General features: G+C 44.1%; 1 protein-coding gene across 5 annotated transcripts in view; it reads left to right on the top strand.

Annotated features, from left to right (window-relative positions):
* Positions 1–17,892, top strand: part of DRC1 (dynein regulatory complex subunit 1) — a 44,542-nt gene that overhangs the window by 19,502 nt on the left and 7,148 nt on the right. For 4 of the 5 annotated variants that reach the window (XM_072767473.1, XM_072767475.1, XM_025983967.2 and 1 more), the window contains exons 8-16: positions 4,971–5,110; positions 8,353–8,487; positions 8,767–8,999; positions 12,445–12,557; positions 13,758–13,847; positions 14,363–14,449; positions 15,869–16,053; positions 17,118–17,258; positions 17,603–17,705. In XM_072767473.1, coding sequence (XP_072623574.1) covers positions 4,971–5,110; positions 8,353–8,487; positions 8,767–8,999; positions 12,445–12,557; positions 13,758–13,847; positions 14,363–14,449; positions 15,869–16,053; positions 17,118–17,258; positions 17,603–17,705 — 1,227 coding nt within the window. The remainder of the gene's footprint in view (positions 1–4,970; positions 5,111–8,352; positions 8,488–8,766; positions 9,000–12,444; positions 12,558–13,757; positions 13,848–14,362; positions 14,450–15,868; positions 16,054–17,117; positions 17,259–17,602; positions 17,706–17,892) is intronic. The other variant, XM_025983968.2, reaches the window with a different exon arrangement.

The following is a 17,892-nucleotide window of genomic DNA, read 5'->3' as shown; positions in this document are numbered from 1 at the left end:
TGGCAAATGGTGGGCCCTGGATTTAAACCCAGCTCTTTCTGGCTCAATAGTCTATATTCCTAATATTCCAAACAGACCCTGGCTGATGATTGGACATCACAGTAAGGCTGATTCCAACTTGCCATCAGAAATAACTTTTTTTTTTTTAAGATTTATTGATTTGAGAGAGAGAGAGAGAGAGAGAGAGAGTGCTCTGGTGGGGCAGAGAGAGAGAAGAAGAGAGTATCTCAAGCAGACTCCCTGTTGAGCACAAGGCCCAACATGGGGCTCCATCTCACAACCCTGAGATCATGACCTGAGCTGAAACCAAGAGTCAGACGCTGAACCAACTGGGCCACCCACGTGCCCCATCAGGAACTTTCTAATAGTTAGAGCTATCCAATATAGAGAAGGGTCATCCCACAAAATAATGAGTCTTTTATAAAGTATTTAAAGGCTGCATGACTGTGTCTGTCTTCAATGCTGAGGAAGGATTCTTGCAGTGGAAGGAGGTTAGATTTTCTGGTTTGTAAAGTTCTTTCCAAGCTTAGGATTCTCTGCCTCAAAGTCAGTTAAAAAAAGCTCATCTCTAATTACATTTAGGTGTCATGTAATTATCTCTTAATATTCCAGCACTGTCTACTCACTTCAGTTTCTGTCTAGAAAAACTTGTTAGTCTAAAGCTTTTCCACATAGCCTTTCGTAGAATTTCAAGACCTATGACTTGTGGTTTTATGTAGCAAGGTTGAATTAAAGCCCCTCCAGACTACAAATATTCTTACCAGTCTTGATAATTTTCCTGGGCCTTTCTCATATTAATGTCATGGAAATGAGAATCACTGACAAAGAACAGTGGAAGTCTGTGAGGGCAGCGCTGCTTATGTGGGCTGTATACATTACACTTTTAATGAAAATGGCTATTGTTGATCTTTCTTAAGTTATTTTGGTTGTATGATAATTTATGGGACCAAACTATGCACTATTGGCCTCAAACAGTGAAATAATGGAAACTCATTTTCTTTTATTTGTTGTTTTGTTTTTCCTTTTGTGTTAAGAGCATGTAATATAAGATCTACTCTCTTAACACATTTTCAAATATACAATAACAGCATTGTCACTCAAAGACCTTCTGTTGTACAGTTAGATCCCTAGAACTTATTCATTCCATGTAACTGAAACTCTGTGCCCTTTGACCAACACCTCCCCGCTTCCCCTCCCCCAGCCCCTGGCAGCTTCTGGTTGCAAATTCTACTCTCCGCTCCTATGAGTTTGATTGTTCTAGATCCCCAAAACAAGTGAGAGACCATGCAGTATTTGTCTTTTTGTGTTTGGCTTATCTCACTTAGTATAATGTCCTCCATGTCCATCCATGTTGTTGCAAATGGCAGATTGTCCTTTTTTAAGGCTGAGTAAGATTTCATAATATACCTATACCACATTTTCATTCTCCATTAGTCCATCGATGGACATTTAGGTGTTTCTATATCTTGACTGTTGTGACTATGCCACAATGAGCATGGGAGTATAGACATCTCTTCAAGATCCAGATCTCAGTACCTTTGGATCTGTATCCAGAAGTGGGACTATTGGAACAAACGATAGTTCTATATTTTATCATTTGAGGAACCTCCATATTGTTTCCAGAGTGACTGCATCAGTTTGCATTCCCACCAACAGGGTATGAAATTCCCTTCTCCATATCCTTGCCTGCACTTGTAGTCATTTTTTTTTTTAAGATTTAATTTATTTATTCATGAGAGACACAGAGAAAGAGGCAGAGACATAGGCAGAGGAAGAAGCAGGTTCCAGTGAGGAGGTCCTGGGATTCACGCCCTGAGCTGAAGGCAGACGCTCAACCACTGAGCCACCCAGGTTTTTGACAATAGATATCCTAAGAGGTGTGAGGTGGTATCTCATCGTAGTTTTGGTTTGCATTTCCCTAATAAATAGTGTCCCTTTTCATAAATCCATTGGCAATTTGTATGTCCTTCTAATCAGTTATTTATTTACTTATTTTGCTATTAAGTTGTAGGAGTAGAATTTCATGTTCTTAATTTAATCCTCAAATGCTTGAAGAAAGCCAAAAAATTCTGGGATATAGGGAGATTTTTGAGGGCGAGGGCTGATGTAAGACTAGGGAGGTAAGGGACAGAGAGGTAGAGAGTCTGGGAGACCCTCATCTCCTGGCTTCCTTTGCCCAGTTGGAGTATGAGTATGTGGGAGGCAGGCAGACAGAGATACTCAGAGTGGGGAACTGTGTGCAGTTCCTGTGCGCAATGGTTCTTTCCTGTGTTAGATTGGAAACCAGGAGTATACTGTACCACATTTAACTAGAAACAGATAATCAAATCAGGGATTACCATATTGCGGTACATGGGGTATTTTAGTAGATCGAACTTTATCATAATGCCACTTAGGTGTACTCGCACTAGACAGTAAAGTCAAAATAGCATCAATTTTTGTCAAGAAGATAAAGAATGTAGCTCAACATTAGGCTTTCTCTTCCTAAGTAATTCATAGCACTGTATCAGTTCTAAAACATGCAACTAAAATTTTTCCAAACCACAAAAATATGAAGGATCCAATACACATAGATTTGGTTTGATGGGTAAAGTATAAAAAGTGGAAAAGAATGCATACTTTCCAAGTGCTTACTGCCAGTAAGGTGACATTATTAACGAGCAAAAAGAAGCCTGTAAACCTTAGGCATTCGAGAAGGATTTTGCCACACCTGCCCACTACCCCAAAATAAAACTACTAGAAACACTTAGTTCTTGATGCAGGCCAATGTTTTTATTTTAGGTCCTACTTGTGCTTTTAAAGTTGTAAAATGGTTTAGCTCAACTTTTAGGGACTGTTACCTTTACTACCAGAATATTAATCACAAAAAATCAAAACCAAGTTACTTATTTAACAAGTATTGCAAACTTACATTGTGTAAAACACAAAGATAAACAAGATACAGTTCTTGAGAGTGGCCGTGAAAAGGCCTGGTGGGATCTCTGAGGTCAGCCCACAGGGCCAGGGGAAAGGCTGTTTTAATTTTCCATTCTGTCTGGGGGATGATGGCAGCTGGTTTTCTGGAGCGTGTGGGCAGGTAGCATGGAGAGGCTTGTACTGACGCAGGAAAAACAGGAAGGTGTGATCAACACCTACAGTAACCATAACATCGGAGGCAAGATAGATTGTAATCTTTATAAATTATTCACAAAACCCAAACATGATGTTTTACCATGAATCTTGGGAACGTAAAGTACAACTTCACAAAAATATCTTTGGAAAATTGAAGAATAAGCACAGACGGTTAACAAAATCCATTACAATCTTAAAATTTAAAAAACTATCTTCAGTGTATGACAACCAAGGACAGTGGTCTGTTGAGACTTAACCCTGAAATAGTTAACAATAGAGTCACCATTCCCCAAATTATCTGGAGCAGAAGGTGTTGACAACAAATAACGAATCACATAATTCATGCAGCTGTCTGCTGTAGACTCTGGTGGGTGAGACTACCAGACTATTAGTTCTGCAATTTCATTGTCAGCGCTGCCAATAAATCCCTAGTGGCATCGTGACTGCGGAGGCACCGGGGTGGGGGTGGGGGGTGGTCTTGGATCAGAGCTGAGGTGATGGAGCAGCTGATCCGTGATCCCATAGAGATGGTGAGCCCACAGTGCACGTTGCATTGCTAGTCCTTCCATGTGTCAGTCTCCTAGGAACCTATTTTAGCAAAGAGTAGGAGCAGGTGCATTCCACAAGAGAAAATAAAATCAGTTAATAAATAATTAACCACAAGCACAGGCAAAGAAATGCAAATGCGAAGAGTCAGGTGACAGAGTTTCTTTGTTTGTTGTTTTGCATATAAAATCAGCTCAGATATGAGTTCTTTCAGGTCTCAAAGAAAAAGACACAGCCTAATTAGTTGAGTTTTGCAAACTGTGTTCAGCTAGGTGAGGTACTAGTGGTGGTTTCACAAAACTAACAAAGTGAGTCACTGATTTTTTTTTCCCCTTTCAAGATGTGATTATGTAGGAAAAATAGAGAGTCTATTTCCATAGTTAGTGTTATATAATAATCTGCCTTCAAGAATGAAATTTGCGTGAACATGTGCCAGGGCTTGCATTTGTAACTCACGTGCTCTCACTTTGTTATAAATATAAAACCTGTTCTGTGGCCAGACAGGTTTGGGAAATGCTGTCTTAGTAATAGGGGCTTATTGCAAAGCTATGAGAAAAAGGAGGTCCCTGGTCTACTTCTGAGAATCTACCTTTAGGAAATAAAAATACCCAGGAAGTTTTATATAGGATTGTTCCCAGAATCTGTTTTCTGATATTGAGAATTCTCAAAACAATCTAGATGTACAATGGTAGGGAAATGATAAAATAGTATGGTGGATGATAAGTATTTCATATATGATAAGTTATTATATGTAAAAATATTATACACCATTAAAATTACATTGATAGAGCTAATGTGGAAAATTCTTGTTATAATTTTTTTTGTTATAATATTAAGGGAGAAAAGTGGAATATAAAATTGTAGCTATGGTTTGATCTCAGTATGTAAAGAACACTGGAAGGAAACATGCCAATATGTTGACAGAAAATGCCTCTTGGAGGTGGAGTTTAAATAATTCTTCTTGCCCTTTCTATGTCTTCTCCTCTTTTCTCCTTTACTGTACTTTTCACATTTCCTACAATCCCAGGACCCTGGGACCACACCTGAGCCAAAAGTAGATGTTCAACCACTGAGCCACCCAGGTGCCTCAGGGACATAGGCTTTAAGCTTGCAGTTGAACGGTGGATATTTTTTCTTGTTGTCTTTCATTTGCCTCTGATGACAGATTTTCTAAGAATTCAGGTGGAGGCACTTGTGCCTCTGGTTCCTCTGATACAACTGATGCCAGTAGGAAGAATCAGGGACGCTCAGGCACAACCAAGGATACCAGGCCTGTGAGTATTATTATTATTATTATTGTTATTAAACTTTAGATTCTTGAGCAGCAGCTCCAGCAGATGAAAGCAACTTACCAGCTAAACCAAGAGAAGTTGGAGTACAACTTCCAGGTGCTGAAGAAGAGGGATGAAGAGAGCACAGTGATCAAATCTCAGCAGAAGAGGAAGATAAATCGGTAAGCGGGCACACAGAACATCAGCCCTTCCATGCTGAAAATGGGGGTGGGGATGAACTCTCCCCTTCTGGAGGAGTGCAAGCTGTTAAAAAAGTCTTCTTAAAAGAGTTTTTTTTAGAAAAGATAATCCTTTCCCCGCCCCCAAAGAATGTACAACAAAAAGTCTGTCTCCCACCCCCTATTTTGCATGGTTCCTCTTTTCCACCTCTGTAATAATTGTTCATTTCTTTTGCTTCTTCCTGAATTTCTTTAACCACATTACAAGCAAACATGAATAAATACTGTCACCACTCCCCTCTCTTTTTAGACTAAATGACAGCATTCTATACACACTGTCCTGTGTCTTGAATGTTTCCATATTGGTTCATAAAGAGCTCTCACATGATTTCCCTGTGGTTGGGCATTTAGATCGCTTCTAATCTTTTGCTGTTGCAAATGATGCCAATGTAGGTACTCATGCCAAGTGTCTCACTTTGCACAGGCGCGGGGCCGTCTGTAGAATAAATTCTCAGCTTGTGATTACAGAAACAGTATGTGAGCATTTTTGAGAAGTAGGAAGTACAACTGGAAGTAAGATAGAAACATAAAAACAGCATATTCCTACCACCAGAGATTGTTTGGAGTGTATCTCTCTGGATCTCTCCTTTCTCTCGCTCCCTCTCTTCACCCATCTACGACAACCACAAAACCACAAATCTGTGCTGTCAGTGAGAAGGAGTTCTCTGAGAAGGTTTCCTGAGGAAGTGAAATAATGAAGTGGAGGAGGGATATGAATCGGTAAAAAAGAGTTAGGACTCCAGGGTGCCAGAGCCAGGAGTGAAGGGCTGGTCTGAAGGCGAGGACGCAGGAAGCCGAAGGTTCCTCATTTGCTGACAGGGACTGCACTGTGAGAGAGAGGAGGGTGGTAGGAACGGCAGTGGGCAGAGGTACGTGAGACTGCCCTTGGGTTTGATCCCAGGGGCAGGAAGGTGAGTGGCATCATCCCTATCCTCCCTTCCCTGGGGGTCCCCTCTGACTTCACGCATGCACAGTTTCCCTTACCCTGAAAAGCCCTCAGTCGACCCTGCTGCTCCTGTGTGAGGGCTCTCTCTCTCCTTGCTTACCTGGCCATTTTCCTCTCCCTACTGGCTGGTCCCTCACCTCCAGTGCTCATAATTTGACTCCTGACCCCGAAATTGGACAACCACTTCCCTATGGAGGTGACCAGTGATGTCCTTCTAGCCACATACCACAGCTCTTCCTCAGGCCTCATCCTATGGTTACTGGCACCAAATCTCAGAATTTTTTTTCCTTGGACTTTTATGACTGAAATATTTGCTCTTCTTTCTCAATGCATTGCTAATTGGTTTCCTTTGGTGGTTCTGCTTTCTCTTGCCTGATTCGATATTCTAGAAAGCGCCTTACTCCTTTATATTTTTATCCCATCCACCATCTATACCAGTCTCATGGCTTTGCATATAACCGCTCTTTTTTTAAAGATTATATTTATTTATTTATTTGAGAAAGAGAGAGCATGAGTGGGGGAATGGGGAGGGGTAGAGGCAGAGGGAGAGGGTAAGGGAGAAGCAGATTCTCCATTGAGCTGGGAGCCCAACATGGTGCTCAATCCCAGGACCCTGGGATCACCACCTGAGCCGAAGGCAGAGGCTTAACCAGCTGAGCCACCCAGGCACCCCTGACCTCTTTCTCGATGACTCCCAGCTGCATATCCCTGATCCCAACCTCACCTCCTCATTTTATCTGGGACTGCCAAAAGACATTTCAGCTTATAGAGTCCCTGTCATTGCCGGTGGACAAGTTTTGAAACCAGGCTTGCCTACCCTCCCAGTTTTCCCATCCTCCACCTCTGTCCCCTCCATCTCTAGTTTCCAGCCAGTCAACAAGGACATGATGTTTTGTTGAGCCTCCCCTTGCAACCATCTCTTCCTGTCTACTCCCTGTCTTGCTACCTTGCCTAGACCTGCAGCGTGTGCCTGGAGTTTATTATTTTTTTTATTAGCTTCTGTGGTTAGATGACACATAGAAACCTCTTTACTAAGGGATGCTGGGAAAAATACTTTGGGATGGCTACTTAATAACATTTTTTTACATCTATATGTGGAAAATGTCCTAGAATGCTGTAGTTAAGAAAATGAATTAGATATTGCTTTTTATCACAGTCTAAGTTAAATGATTTTTGCATTTTATTGAGGCTGAAAACACAAAGGATGGATGTTTGTGTGTTTAGGGGCCTTATGTTTATTTCGGAATAATGCTTGACAGGGAAAATTTTATCTTTAGAATTTTTAAATGGACAATATGTAGGCCTTCAGACTCTCCATTCGTCTGTAAAGGAGGCACTGACACAAGACACCTCTTCACTGGTTTGAACTCTGAAGTATGGTTGTGGGTCTAATAGCCGTGCCTGCCATGCATATTTTGTGAGACAAGTTTCCATGCACAGAGCTCCCAGGACAGTGAGATGTGGAGCTGTGACATGCCTGGACTCGCAGAGCCATTTGCCAGTCTATCACTGCCCCTCACTGTGCTGGAACTTTCAGCCACTCCCCCCACCTGCAGGTCAGGGTAAGTTCCATGCCTCACCTCTGGACTCCTATGTGAACTGCCCCCACAGCGCTTTCATGCTCTACTGAGCGTGAATCTTTGCCTCTGGCTGGACTGATAGTGCCTTGTGCTGGAACATATCCTTGTTTTCATCTCTGTATTCAAACATAGCCCTGACACACAAGAGACCTTCCATGTTTGATGAATAAGGGAGTGAATGAATGAGCTATCGGACTCCCGAACAGTATATATCATAGACTTGTGGGGTCAAGTTTTCATTTTTTCCTTTCTATTTTCCTTGTGTTAGAAGTGAAATGAACATCCAATTCATATCAGTGAGATAGTTGAGATTCGCTCTTTAAATATGTGAGGTGGCACTCAGTAGGGACACGCTCACAGATGGTGTGTTGAGGGAGATTCAGTCATGCTCCTGAGGAGGAGACGGCCTTTCCTGTGGCTCAGGGCTTCTGGACTCTTGTAAATGAGTTTAGTTCTGGACGACACCCTTACCTCCCGTGGCCTTCCTTTCCTCTCCATCACAATTGGAGCAGCCTGGTTTTGGAAATAAATGGGAGGGTTTTCTGCACCTGCACAAATCTGACCCACCGTTCTGTAGAATGGTGTGAAGTACCTGAGAGGAACATACACCACAGCTTCTGTTCAGCGACAGAAGAACTCTTTCCCCCTCTGCTCCACAGCCTACATGATACCCTTAACAATCTGAGATCGAAATATGCCAAACAGATAAAGCAGTTCCAGGAGGAGAACCAGTCACTAACCTCTGACTACAAACGCCTTGTGATGCAATTCAAGGAGCTACAGAAAGCCATGAGGTATTTTAGGGACCTGGGTCCCAAGGCTCATGCCCTAAATAGAGGTGGGCCCAGACCCTAAGAGTCTTTTGTGCTGTCTTCTCCGCCCCTTTACTTGCATGTCATCTGCCTTTTCTTGAGAGGTGTGGGGATGGCCTTCAGCCTGTCACAGGTGAGGCCTGGAGGCCAGACCCGGGATGCACCACAGCTCCACCTCAGTTCTTGCCCTACTGCTAATGGAGGGGACCCTAGCCAGGCCCCCAGGGTCCCCTGGCCATGCTGAACAACTCTCCATCACAGGCATTTTGCTCTTATCGATGACAAGCAGTTTCGGGAGATTTGGCTGATGAATGAAGAGGAGGCAAAGGATCTGATAAGTAGAGCCTTTGATGTAGACAGGATCATCCATACCCATCATCTGGGACTCCCATGGATGGCGCCTGATTTCTGGTTCCTGAGGAATGTGGGACCTATATCTCAGCAGCAGCAGAAGTCTGCCACACAAATATTAGAAGAGGTGCTGATGCAAACAGGTGACTGAAATGATGTCCTAGACCTGGGGGCTGGGGTCCTGTAAGACCACTGTGACAACCTATTCATTTCAAAGATGAGCAAACTGAAGTCCAGAGAAGGGGGAAGAAGTCTGGTAGCTGGGAGGTCCATAGTCATGGCTTTTAACTCTCTAATATAATTTATAGCTTTATCCTCTTCCCTGTATTATAATCTGGTAGTTTGATCTAGAAATTTGATCAAATTCTGGTTCAGTTTAGTTTCGCTAAGTACATTGTTGTGTACCTCCATTGGGATAAACTAATGTCTGGTTGGTTGTCTCTCTTTTTGTGAGGTTAGCAACCACTGGTAGTCATTGTCTAAGATCCATTAATTGCCTTAGGGGTTGCAAAATGGTGATATTCTAAATTCTATCACATGTCTTCATTTATTAGCTGGAACACTTCTGAAAAGAGAATCTTCCCCCTCATCAGCTATTTGTTACCCTGAGACACACTTCATGTAGGAAAAACAGGATAGATGCTGTTCTTTCTCTATCTACTAGTTATCAAAATAAGTGGGCTGGTCTCTAGCATCTTCTAAAGGTGACCAGTGACATTTTATAAAACAAATATCATGGGGCACGTCAGTGATGCAGTTGGTTAAGCATCCGTCTCTTGGTTTCGGCTCAGGTTGTCATCTCAGTGTTGTGAGATCGAGCCCTGCATGGAGCTCTGTGCTCAGCACGGAATCTGCTTGAGTCTCTCCCTGCATCCACCCCCACCTCTTTCAAATCAATCTTTTGATTGATTTTTAAATCAGTCTTTTAAAAATATCATTATGAACACATTGGATTTAAACAAGTTTGATGTGTTTCAGTTTACTGCATTTATTAACCTTACTGATACTCTAATTGTCCCATTTTTGGCCAGTGAGAGTCTCTTTATGTTGGCTTCTGGGTCCTTTCGACACAAACTTAGTCGTTGCTGATAGTTTCCTGGGTTTCCAGAATGAACAGATGTTCCAATCTTATATGTTTCCTGCTTCAAGTCTGTAATCAGCCATTTCTCAAGGTCAAGAAAACCTAGTCCTTTTAAATAACAAATGGTATTTTGAAACCATCGTCTGGGAGCTGGAGTGCCCATTGTTGGGGATGGGTCAGTTTCTAGGCCTTCCTAGTGGATGAGTATAGTGTGTAGAATTACATTTTCTTTTTTTTGTTTTTTTGTTTTTTTTAAATTACATTTTCATGAAAAAATAAATCATGTGTTTATCCTAACACTTCCTAATCATCAGAATGCCAGAGGTTTTACTTAACCTTATCAAAGTATATCTCCTCTCTCCTAACTTGAAAATCTTGGTGCATTTCGAGATAATTATTCATTGCTTTTCCCAGAACCACAGAACAGTTGCAGAATAAAATATCAACCTGTTATTAATAAATGATTACTAAAAAATGTTTAAACCTTTCTGAAGTTCATTTTACTCTTAGGGTACATTCCACTAGGGATGTACACACAGATTGCTGTCATTCATTCATTCATTCATTCATTCATTCATTCATTCATATATGGATTTTATTTATTTATTTGAGAGAGAGAGGGGAAGAGAGTTCGCCAGAGGAGGAGCAGAAGGGGAGGGACAAGCAGACCCTGTGCTAAGCACAGAGCTGGACGCAGGGCTTGGGGCTCCATCTCATGACCCTGAGATCATGACCTGAGTTGAAACCAAGAGTCAGATGCTTAACCAACTGAGTCACCTAGGCTTCCCCAGATTGGTGTCTTTTAAAGTCACTTGGAACAGTTTCTATTTGGGGCATCTGAATGGCTCAGTGGTTGGGTGTCTGCCTTTGGCTCAGGGGTCCTGGGATTGAGTCTCACATTAGGCTCCCCACAAGGAGCCTGCTTCTCCCTCTGCCTTTGTCTCTGCCTCTCTCTCTGTGTTTCTCATGAATAAATAAATAAAATCTTTGGAAAAAAAAAGAGAATAGTTTCTATTTGGTTATGTCACCAACTGAATACATATTTAGATCTTTTTGTTTTACTTTTGATTGTTAGGCATTGATTTTTACAATTTAATTTTGTTTTATAGTTATGTAAAATAATTACGTTTCCAAAGCCAAATGTACAAAACAAGGTATATTGGTGGAAGTGTAGTCTTATCCTCTCCATTCTATTTTATCCCTCTCCTATAGATAACTATTTAATAATGTATAGTTTATCTTTCCATTGCTTTTAAAAACAAATGTGTGTATATATTTGTATATATAGACCTCCTTTTAAAATGAGAGCATATGCTTTTCTCCATCTTGTTTTTTTTTTTTTTTCACTTACAAAGTATCCTGGGGATCAGTCTATAGCAGTGAGAAGGAATATTCTTCATGCTATTTTTATTTGGTATTCTGTTGTGTGGCCATGCTACAACGTTTTCAGATAGTGTTTGTTGGTGGCTACTTGGGATATTTCCAGGTTTTGGTTTGTTTGTTTTTGCTCTTACAAACATTGCTGCAATAAATAGCTCTACGCATTCATGTTTGTATATTTTTCCTAGCAAATTGTTGGGATAGACCCTTAAAAGTAGGACTTCTGGATCAAAGGGTAAATGCCTCTGTAATTTTGTTGGATATTGCTCCATAAGGATAGGACCATTTTGCATTTCCACCAGCAGGATGGTATCTTGTACTTTTCAAAATATCTTCATTTATATGATCTCATTTTATCTTTTGAACAACTAGTAAAACTTGGTAGTACAATGATTTTTTATAACTATTTTCAGATGAGGAAATGTATAGTATAAAACATCTTTAAATTTCTTTTTTTAAAAAATATTTTATTTATTTATTTATTCATGAGAGAGAGAGAGGCAGGGACACAGGCAGAGGGAGAAGCAGGCTCCATGCAGGGAGCCTGATGTGGGACTCGATCCCAGGACCCCACGATCACGCCCTGGGCTAAAGGCAGACGTTAAACCACTGAGCCACTCAGGGATCCCCACATCTTTAAATTTCTCATTTTAGTCAAGAAAATGTGCAGCCCTGCTATTAGTCAACAGCTCTTGCTGAGAAGTGAGGCTACCACTTGGTACACAGTTTAGTTGGCTGCTTCTGATCTGCTGCTGGTTTAGAAAGCATATAGCTAGATGTGCCAGATTTTTCTAAAGTGAGAATAAATAGGTTCATCCTCTCCCTTCCACTTCCTGGCCATGGTCGGATTTTGAGTGTGTTGTTGGCAAGGAGATGAAATTTTGACCAGCGAAATATCCTAGAATGGCAGATTTCTCATCCTCCTCTCCAGTCCAACCCCCAGCCTCCCTGTTTTCCCCACGTACTTGGCTTCCTTCAGCTGAGGAGACTCCATAGGGCCTTAAGGAGGCATTTTAAGAGGTAAATTTTCTCAAGGAAAGCCCTTTGACTGTTGCTCAAAGTCAACAGAGCCAAACAATAATTTTCTTTTTCCCTCCCACTCTCTCTTTTCTTTGCCCTGTCTGCAGAAGAGGAAGGGACTGAGGAGGCTGCCTCAGAAGCAGAGTCTTACCTTGACCTGCCGAAGCAAATTTCCGCAAAAACTACCAGAAAGATCCTGATGCTCCTGTGTGACGAGTCGGTGAGGCCAGCTGCGTGGGGCTGTGCCAGAGGGACTTCTGGCTGGTGGCTTTGCAAACTCTCTGTCCTTGCTTCTTGTGTGCTGCTGCTGCTGCTATGTCTGGCCAGGCCAGAAGTGGCCTGGAGGCAAGAGTGCCCAGGCATTCAGCAGCAGAGCCGGGGTCCCTCACAGAGAGACCTGCCTCAGAGCAGCTCACAGCTGGCAAATGGGTCATCCCTTAGTGGGTCAGCAAGGTGTGGGCCAAATTGGCCCACGGGCTCCTGCTAATTATTATTAGTTTTTAAAGAAGCCCATTCTGCAAGAGAAGAGGTGCCAGTCTCACCTCTGTGAACCCACCTGCCCAGTAGTGTGGCCACAGCTGACATGGCCTTATTCTGGGAGCTCAATCTGTGATTACTCTGGGGGTGTGAGGTTTTGGGTATCTGTACTGTATATTAGCAAAACCCACTAGATTTAGTGTAAAGGCATTGGAGCTGGCTCAGCTGGAAGTTGGGGTGTTATAGGAACACAATTGGTGTTTACTTAGATCCTGCGTTTCTGAGATGTGTAGAGGAGGTGCAGCAAGGGCTGGCAGCCCCTCACCCCTTTGAGAGTTTTCTTTGGCCAAGAGCTGGCTCTTGCCACTGAGGGCAGCTCCTGCTGAGAGAGGCAGCAGGCAGGTGTTCCTCTCTCTATTTGCAGGCTTGCTGCCAGTGGCCACCCCTCCATGAGTTCCCAGCTTGGAGTGGGTGCTGGGCACTCAGTCTTCCCATCTGCCCCCCATGTGCACTGTGTTGTGATATGGTGTGTCCCTTGCTCTCCACGCCTCCCTCCCAACTCAGTGCCTGCTGCCCTGTTTGATGATATTTGAGGGCTAGCCTATGAGTGAAATGACATTGCACAGGCAGGGATCTGTGACTGAATCGGATCTGGGCTGCTCTGGGGAACTCAGGTGTTTACCCAGTGGCTTGTGGGTGAGGTGAGCCAGCCCCTTTCGGAGGTAGGGAAACTAAATCCATGACGAGCATTGGCTTTATCCCGAGGAAGGGCTCTTGGGCATCCCAGGAAGCACTTCCTCTGGAGGCCCTGCTGCTGAAAGTCTCTGCTTTGTGGGGTCCTGCTCTGCAGGGTCATCGCGGGCTAGTTAGATAGAGGTAGGCTGCAGACCCAGCACTCGTTTCAAAACCTGTCTCTGGCTAGAGATGTCGTCTTCCTTCCCAGGGTTTCCTCATAGAGAGCAAGCTGCTGAGCCTTCTCCTTCCCCTGGAGAAGAACGAATGCTATCTGCTGAAGTTGGACGCCATCTTCTCAGTGAGTCCCACTGGGCTGAGTTGGCCTCATTCTAAGCCAGCCTCTTCTGTTTTTCCAACATTGCCTTGGCCCTGGGAGTAGATGTAGGTCTTCCCGGTTTCCCTGGGTTCTCTGTCACCTTGTTCTCCATGTCACAAATTGGCCACAGAGTCGTTTAGCTGTCTCCCAGCCCTGACCCTTCCTCTACCAGCTTCTCTCTCATGGCCCAGCTCTCAGACTCTAGATTCTTCCCGACACCCTGAAACCTGGATGTATGTCCAGCCTATTCTAGCATTCCCATACCCACCAGACCTGTGTGGAGCTGTTCCTGACTCCAAGCATTGTTTCTCTGCTAGGATATGATCTCATTGCACTTCCCAGGTGTTGAGCGGGCCTCACTCTGGACCATGGCAGGTGCTGGGGATGTTCAGGGGAATAAGCCAACCTCCTGCTCTTAGGAGGTGAGGGTCTCTTAAGGAGGTGAGGGTCTCGGAAGAAGTCTGTGATGTTTGAGCAATTCTCCTATTTTCCCCTAGGCCCTTGGAATTGAAAGTGAGGACGACTTATATAAACTGGTGAACTTCTTCCTCAGATACCGAGTTTATCATTCACCCTCCAGTCAGGTAATGTGAAGTGCAATAAAAAAGAGAGCATTTGAAATTCTGAAAGCCCCCAGAGGGCATTGCTGCCTTTGCATAATACTTCTGGAGAAATAGTGAGGGTTTTATGTCAAAGAAAGTGAACTTAGCATTTCCTATTTTATTGTTACTTTTTCTATTTGCAAGGGGAAGAAAGGTTGGGGAGGAGAGGCTGTTCTCATACTAAGGCCCCGAGGCATCTTTTCCTGGGCCCTTCCTCAAAGCCTGATCTCAGCCCCTAGGAGTCCTAGGCCCACCACGTTCTGAATATTTTGATCCTTACCACTTTCCTGCCAAGCAGGACCCATCTGCAATACCTATCTTGATTGTAATGAACTATTCTGAAGAAGATATCATGTTAACAATTTTATAAAGTTTTAATTCAAAAATTAAAAACTTGGATTAAAAAATATGTTCAGCATTGCTGGCTCCAGGGAGAATATCCTGATATGCTTCCAAAAAGAACTGGCTGGGTGAATAAAACCCAGAAGCCGTAAAGGGGAAAAACAGGATCTATTTGACTACATTAAAAACCAAGCAAATAAACCTTGTGAGGCAAAAATCACTATAAGCAAAGTTAAGATACAGATGACAACTGGGAGAGGAAACGTCTTAAATTCATACCACAGTTAAAGGCCTATTTCTTTAATATACAAAGAACTCATATAAACCAATAAGAAAAAGACCAACAACTTGGACAAGGAATACAAACAAAAATCTCCTACAAGAGGCAGTACGAATAACTTTTAAACGTATGAAACGATAACCAGGCTTCTTTTAATAAGAGAAGTGCAAATTAAAACTGTCCAAATTCCATGTGCAACTGTCACATTGGCAAGACTGTGCGAGTTGATAGCACATAGTGATTGGCCGAAGCGTGGGAACCAGACAGGCTCCTAAGTTGCTGCTGTGAGAGCCAATTGTTGCAGCGTCCCTATGGATGACAGCACCACGTACTCTATACCCTGCAGTTCTCCTAGGATTTCACTCTGCAGCTATGTCTCAATACATTTGAAAGGATGTGTTTATTGTAGCTCATTGGTTGCAGCATTGCTAGAAGTGGGAGAAGATCAAAAACAATCTACAATTCCATCATGAAAGAATTCATTGTTCAGGGGAACAAGCCAAACCTCCTGCTCTTAGGAGCTGTGGTGAATCTACATAGTGGAATACTATGCACCAGTAAAAAAAAAAAAAGAACAAAAAAGTTCTTTATGTATTTATGCGAAAACATCCCTAAGGTTTATTGTGAAACGTGTAAAGTGCAGAACTGTGTGTGTCGTAGAGCATCATTCCTGTGACAACGGGAGGGAAGGCGCTGCTTGTAGGGACATAGTATCTCTTTGGAAGGATACGTAAGAAACTGATGACATTGGTTTACCTTGGCATCTGTCACCCCCACAGGAGCAAACAAGCCTGATGTCGGCACTGGAGCCAGGAGAGAAGAGAGATCTTGAGGAACAGAAGGAGGAAAGCCTTGGGGAAGGGGAGGCGGAAGAGAAGGAGCACCCCTCTTCTCCCAAGCTCATCCACCCCAACGATGTCCTCAAGATCCTGGAGGCCTTTGTCATGGGTCTGAAGAAGCCCAGGTGTGGTGCTGGAGGGCTTGCTTGAAGCGGGCTGGGCAGAGGCCATGCAGATGCTATAGTCTGAGTGTGGAGGTTGCAGGACAGGAACCTGGGTGGGGAGGAGAGGATGGTCCTCGGGAGGGCTGGAGGAATCGGGGGACAAGTGGACATGAAGGAAAGAAATAGGCATAGAAGTGATTTGCATTTTCTCATTTATCATTCATTCAACAGTCACTGGGGTCTGCTGGGTGTGGGCCCTGTGGAGGGAGCGCCTGGTTATCAGAACAATGGGCAGAGCATAACAAGGTGCCACGTCACTTGGGAGAGGCCAGTGGCTTCCCCATCTGGCATGTCCGAGAGGGGTTTAGGCACCCAAACTGGGTTTTCCTGGGTGGATTAAGTGGGGGGAAAGGGCATTTCAGGGTGTCACAGTATGGGGAAAGGCCTGGTATATTCCAGAATCGTGGCAGAGAGGTGTGGCTAGTGTCAGGGTCTTCCCTGGCAAGTGAGACCAGTGGGCAGGGGAGCCAGGCAAGATCTTGGAGAGCCTTGCTTGCCGTGCCCAAGATCTTTGTCTTTGTCCTTTAGTGGTCCGGAGCCAGAGCATGGTCTTAAGCATTGGAGGCGCCATGGTTGGGCTTGCATTTTACAAAGATCCCTTTGGTGGTGGGGAGGGGGCGGTGATGCCAGATACAGGAGAGCAGCTGAAAGGTTTGTCCTGGTGGAGTTGATGATATCCTGGATCAAGGCTATCCTTGAGGGGACGCCGAATTCTGAGAGGTGTTTTGGATGCATTAGTGAAAGAACTGGGCCTAGTAGCGGGATATAAAGTCAGTGAGGTAAACTGACTGAGAGAAAAGGGATGACAAAGGCGACAATGGCACCAGGAGTCAGGAATGCTGAGAGCAGTCATGTGCACTTTCTGAGAATCGGCCATAAGCCGATAGACTCACGAAGCTGAGTGGGAAGGTGACTGGTGGACAAGCAGAGTCTGTGAGGGACAGGCACTGTGACTGGCCTCGCATGGGGGCTTGGGCGGGGGGTTGCCAGGTGGCGATGATGATACTGTTGCTCTTAACCTTCAGGGACTCCCGGACACCAGTGAAGTTGAAGCATGTGCGAGATGACTCGAAGGACTCTGAGTATTGGGAGGCCCTGACCACAGTTATCCCTGATACCACACAGAACCTCTGGGACGCTCTGTACACAGCTTTGGAGAAGTATCAGTGAGTGTGCATGTCATAGCCCAGGAGAAGGAGGGGCCCAGGCAATTGGTGGAGGAGGATTCTGCTTGCAGTGGCCAATTTGCCACCTTCCTGACTTGGAGAGAAAAGCTGCCTTTGGAGGGAAAGGTCCTGTTGAAGGGGCATGTGGTGTTAGGTGGCTGGTCCTCTGGCTTCCTATTCTGTTCCTGCTAGCCTGGTTCGTTTTGGGCAGGGAGGTTGCTCTGGGGTCAGGCTTCTGGAATCCTCTTCCACCTCTAAAAAGACCAGAAACACAGAGATCCTGGTCCCTACTTGGCAGGGGATGCAGGATTTAATGAGCCTCTAACTGATTTTTCCACCCGAAGCCTCATCCTGACCCAGAGGGCCAAGCTGCTGATAGAAAACAACTCTCTGGAGCAGCAGAACACAGAGCTCCAGATGCTGCTTCAACAGTATCTAGAGTCCAAGGTGGGTGACGGACCCTCCAAGGACGGTAGGCAGGCAGCCAAGGGAGGCAGTGGGGCTGGAGCTGATATTAGGAAATGAGTCTCTTCCCTCACCAGAAGCAAGGGAGCATTGAGGTGTGACATAAAGTATCAACAGTCATACCTGAGGTTGGGACAGAATTATTGGGCAAGGGAATGGACAATCCTAA

This window comes from Vulpes vulpes, chromosome 8 (assembly GCF_048418805.1).
Source record: "Vulpes vulpes isolate BD-2025 chromosome 8, VulVul3, whole genome shotgun sequence".
Taxonomy (NCBI): domain Eukaryota; kingdom Metazoa; phylum Chordata; class Mammalia; order Carnivora; family Canidae; genus Vulpes; species Vulpes vulpes.
Note: the sequence above shows the minus strand (reverse complement) of the source record. Positions and strands in the feature narration are given on the sequence as shown.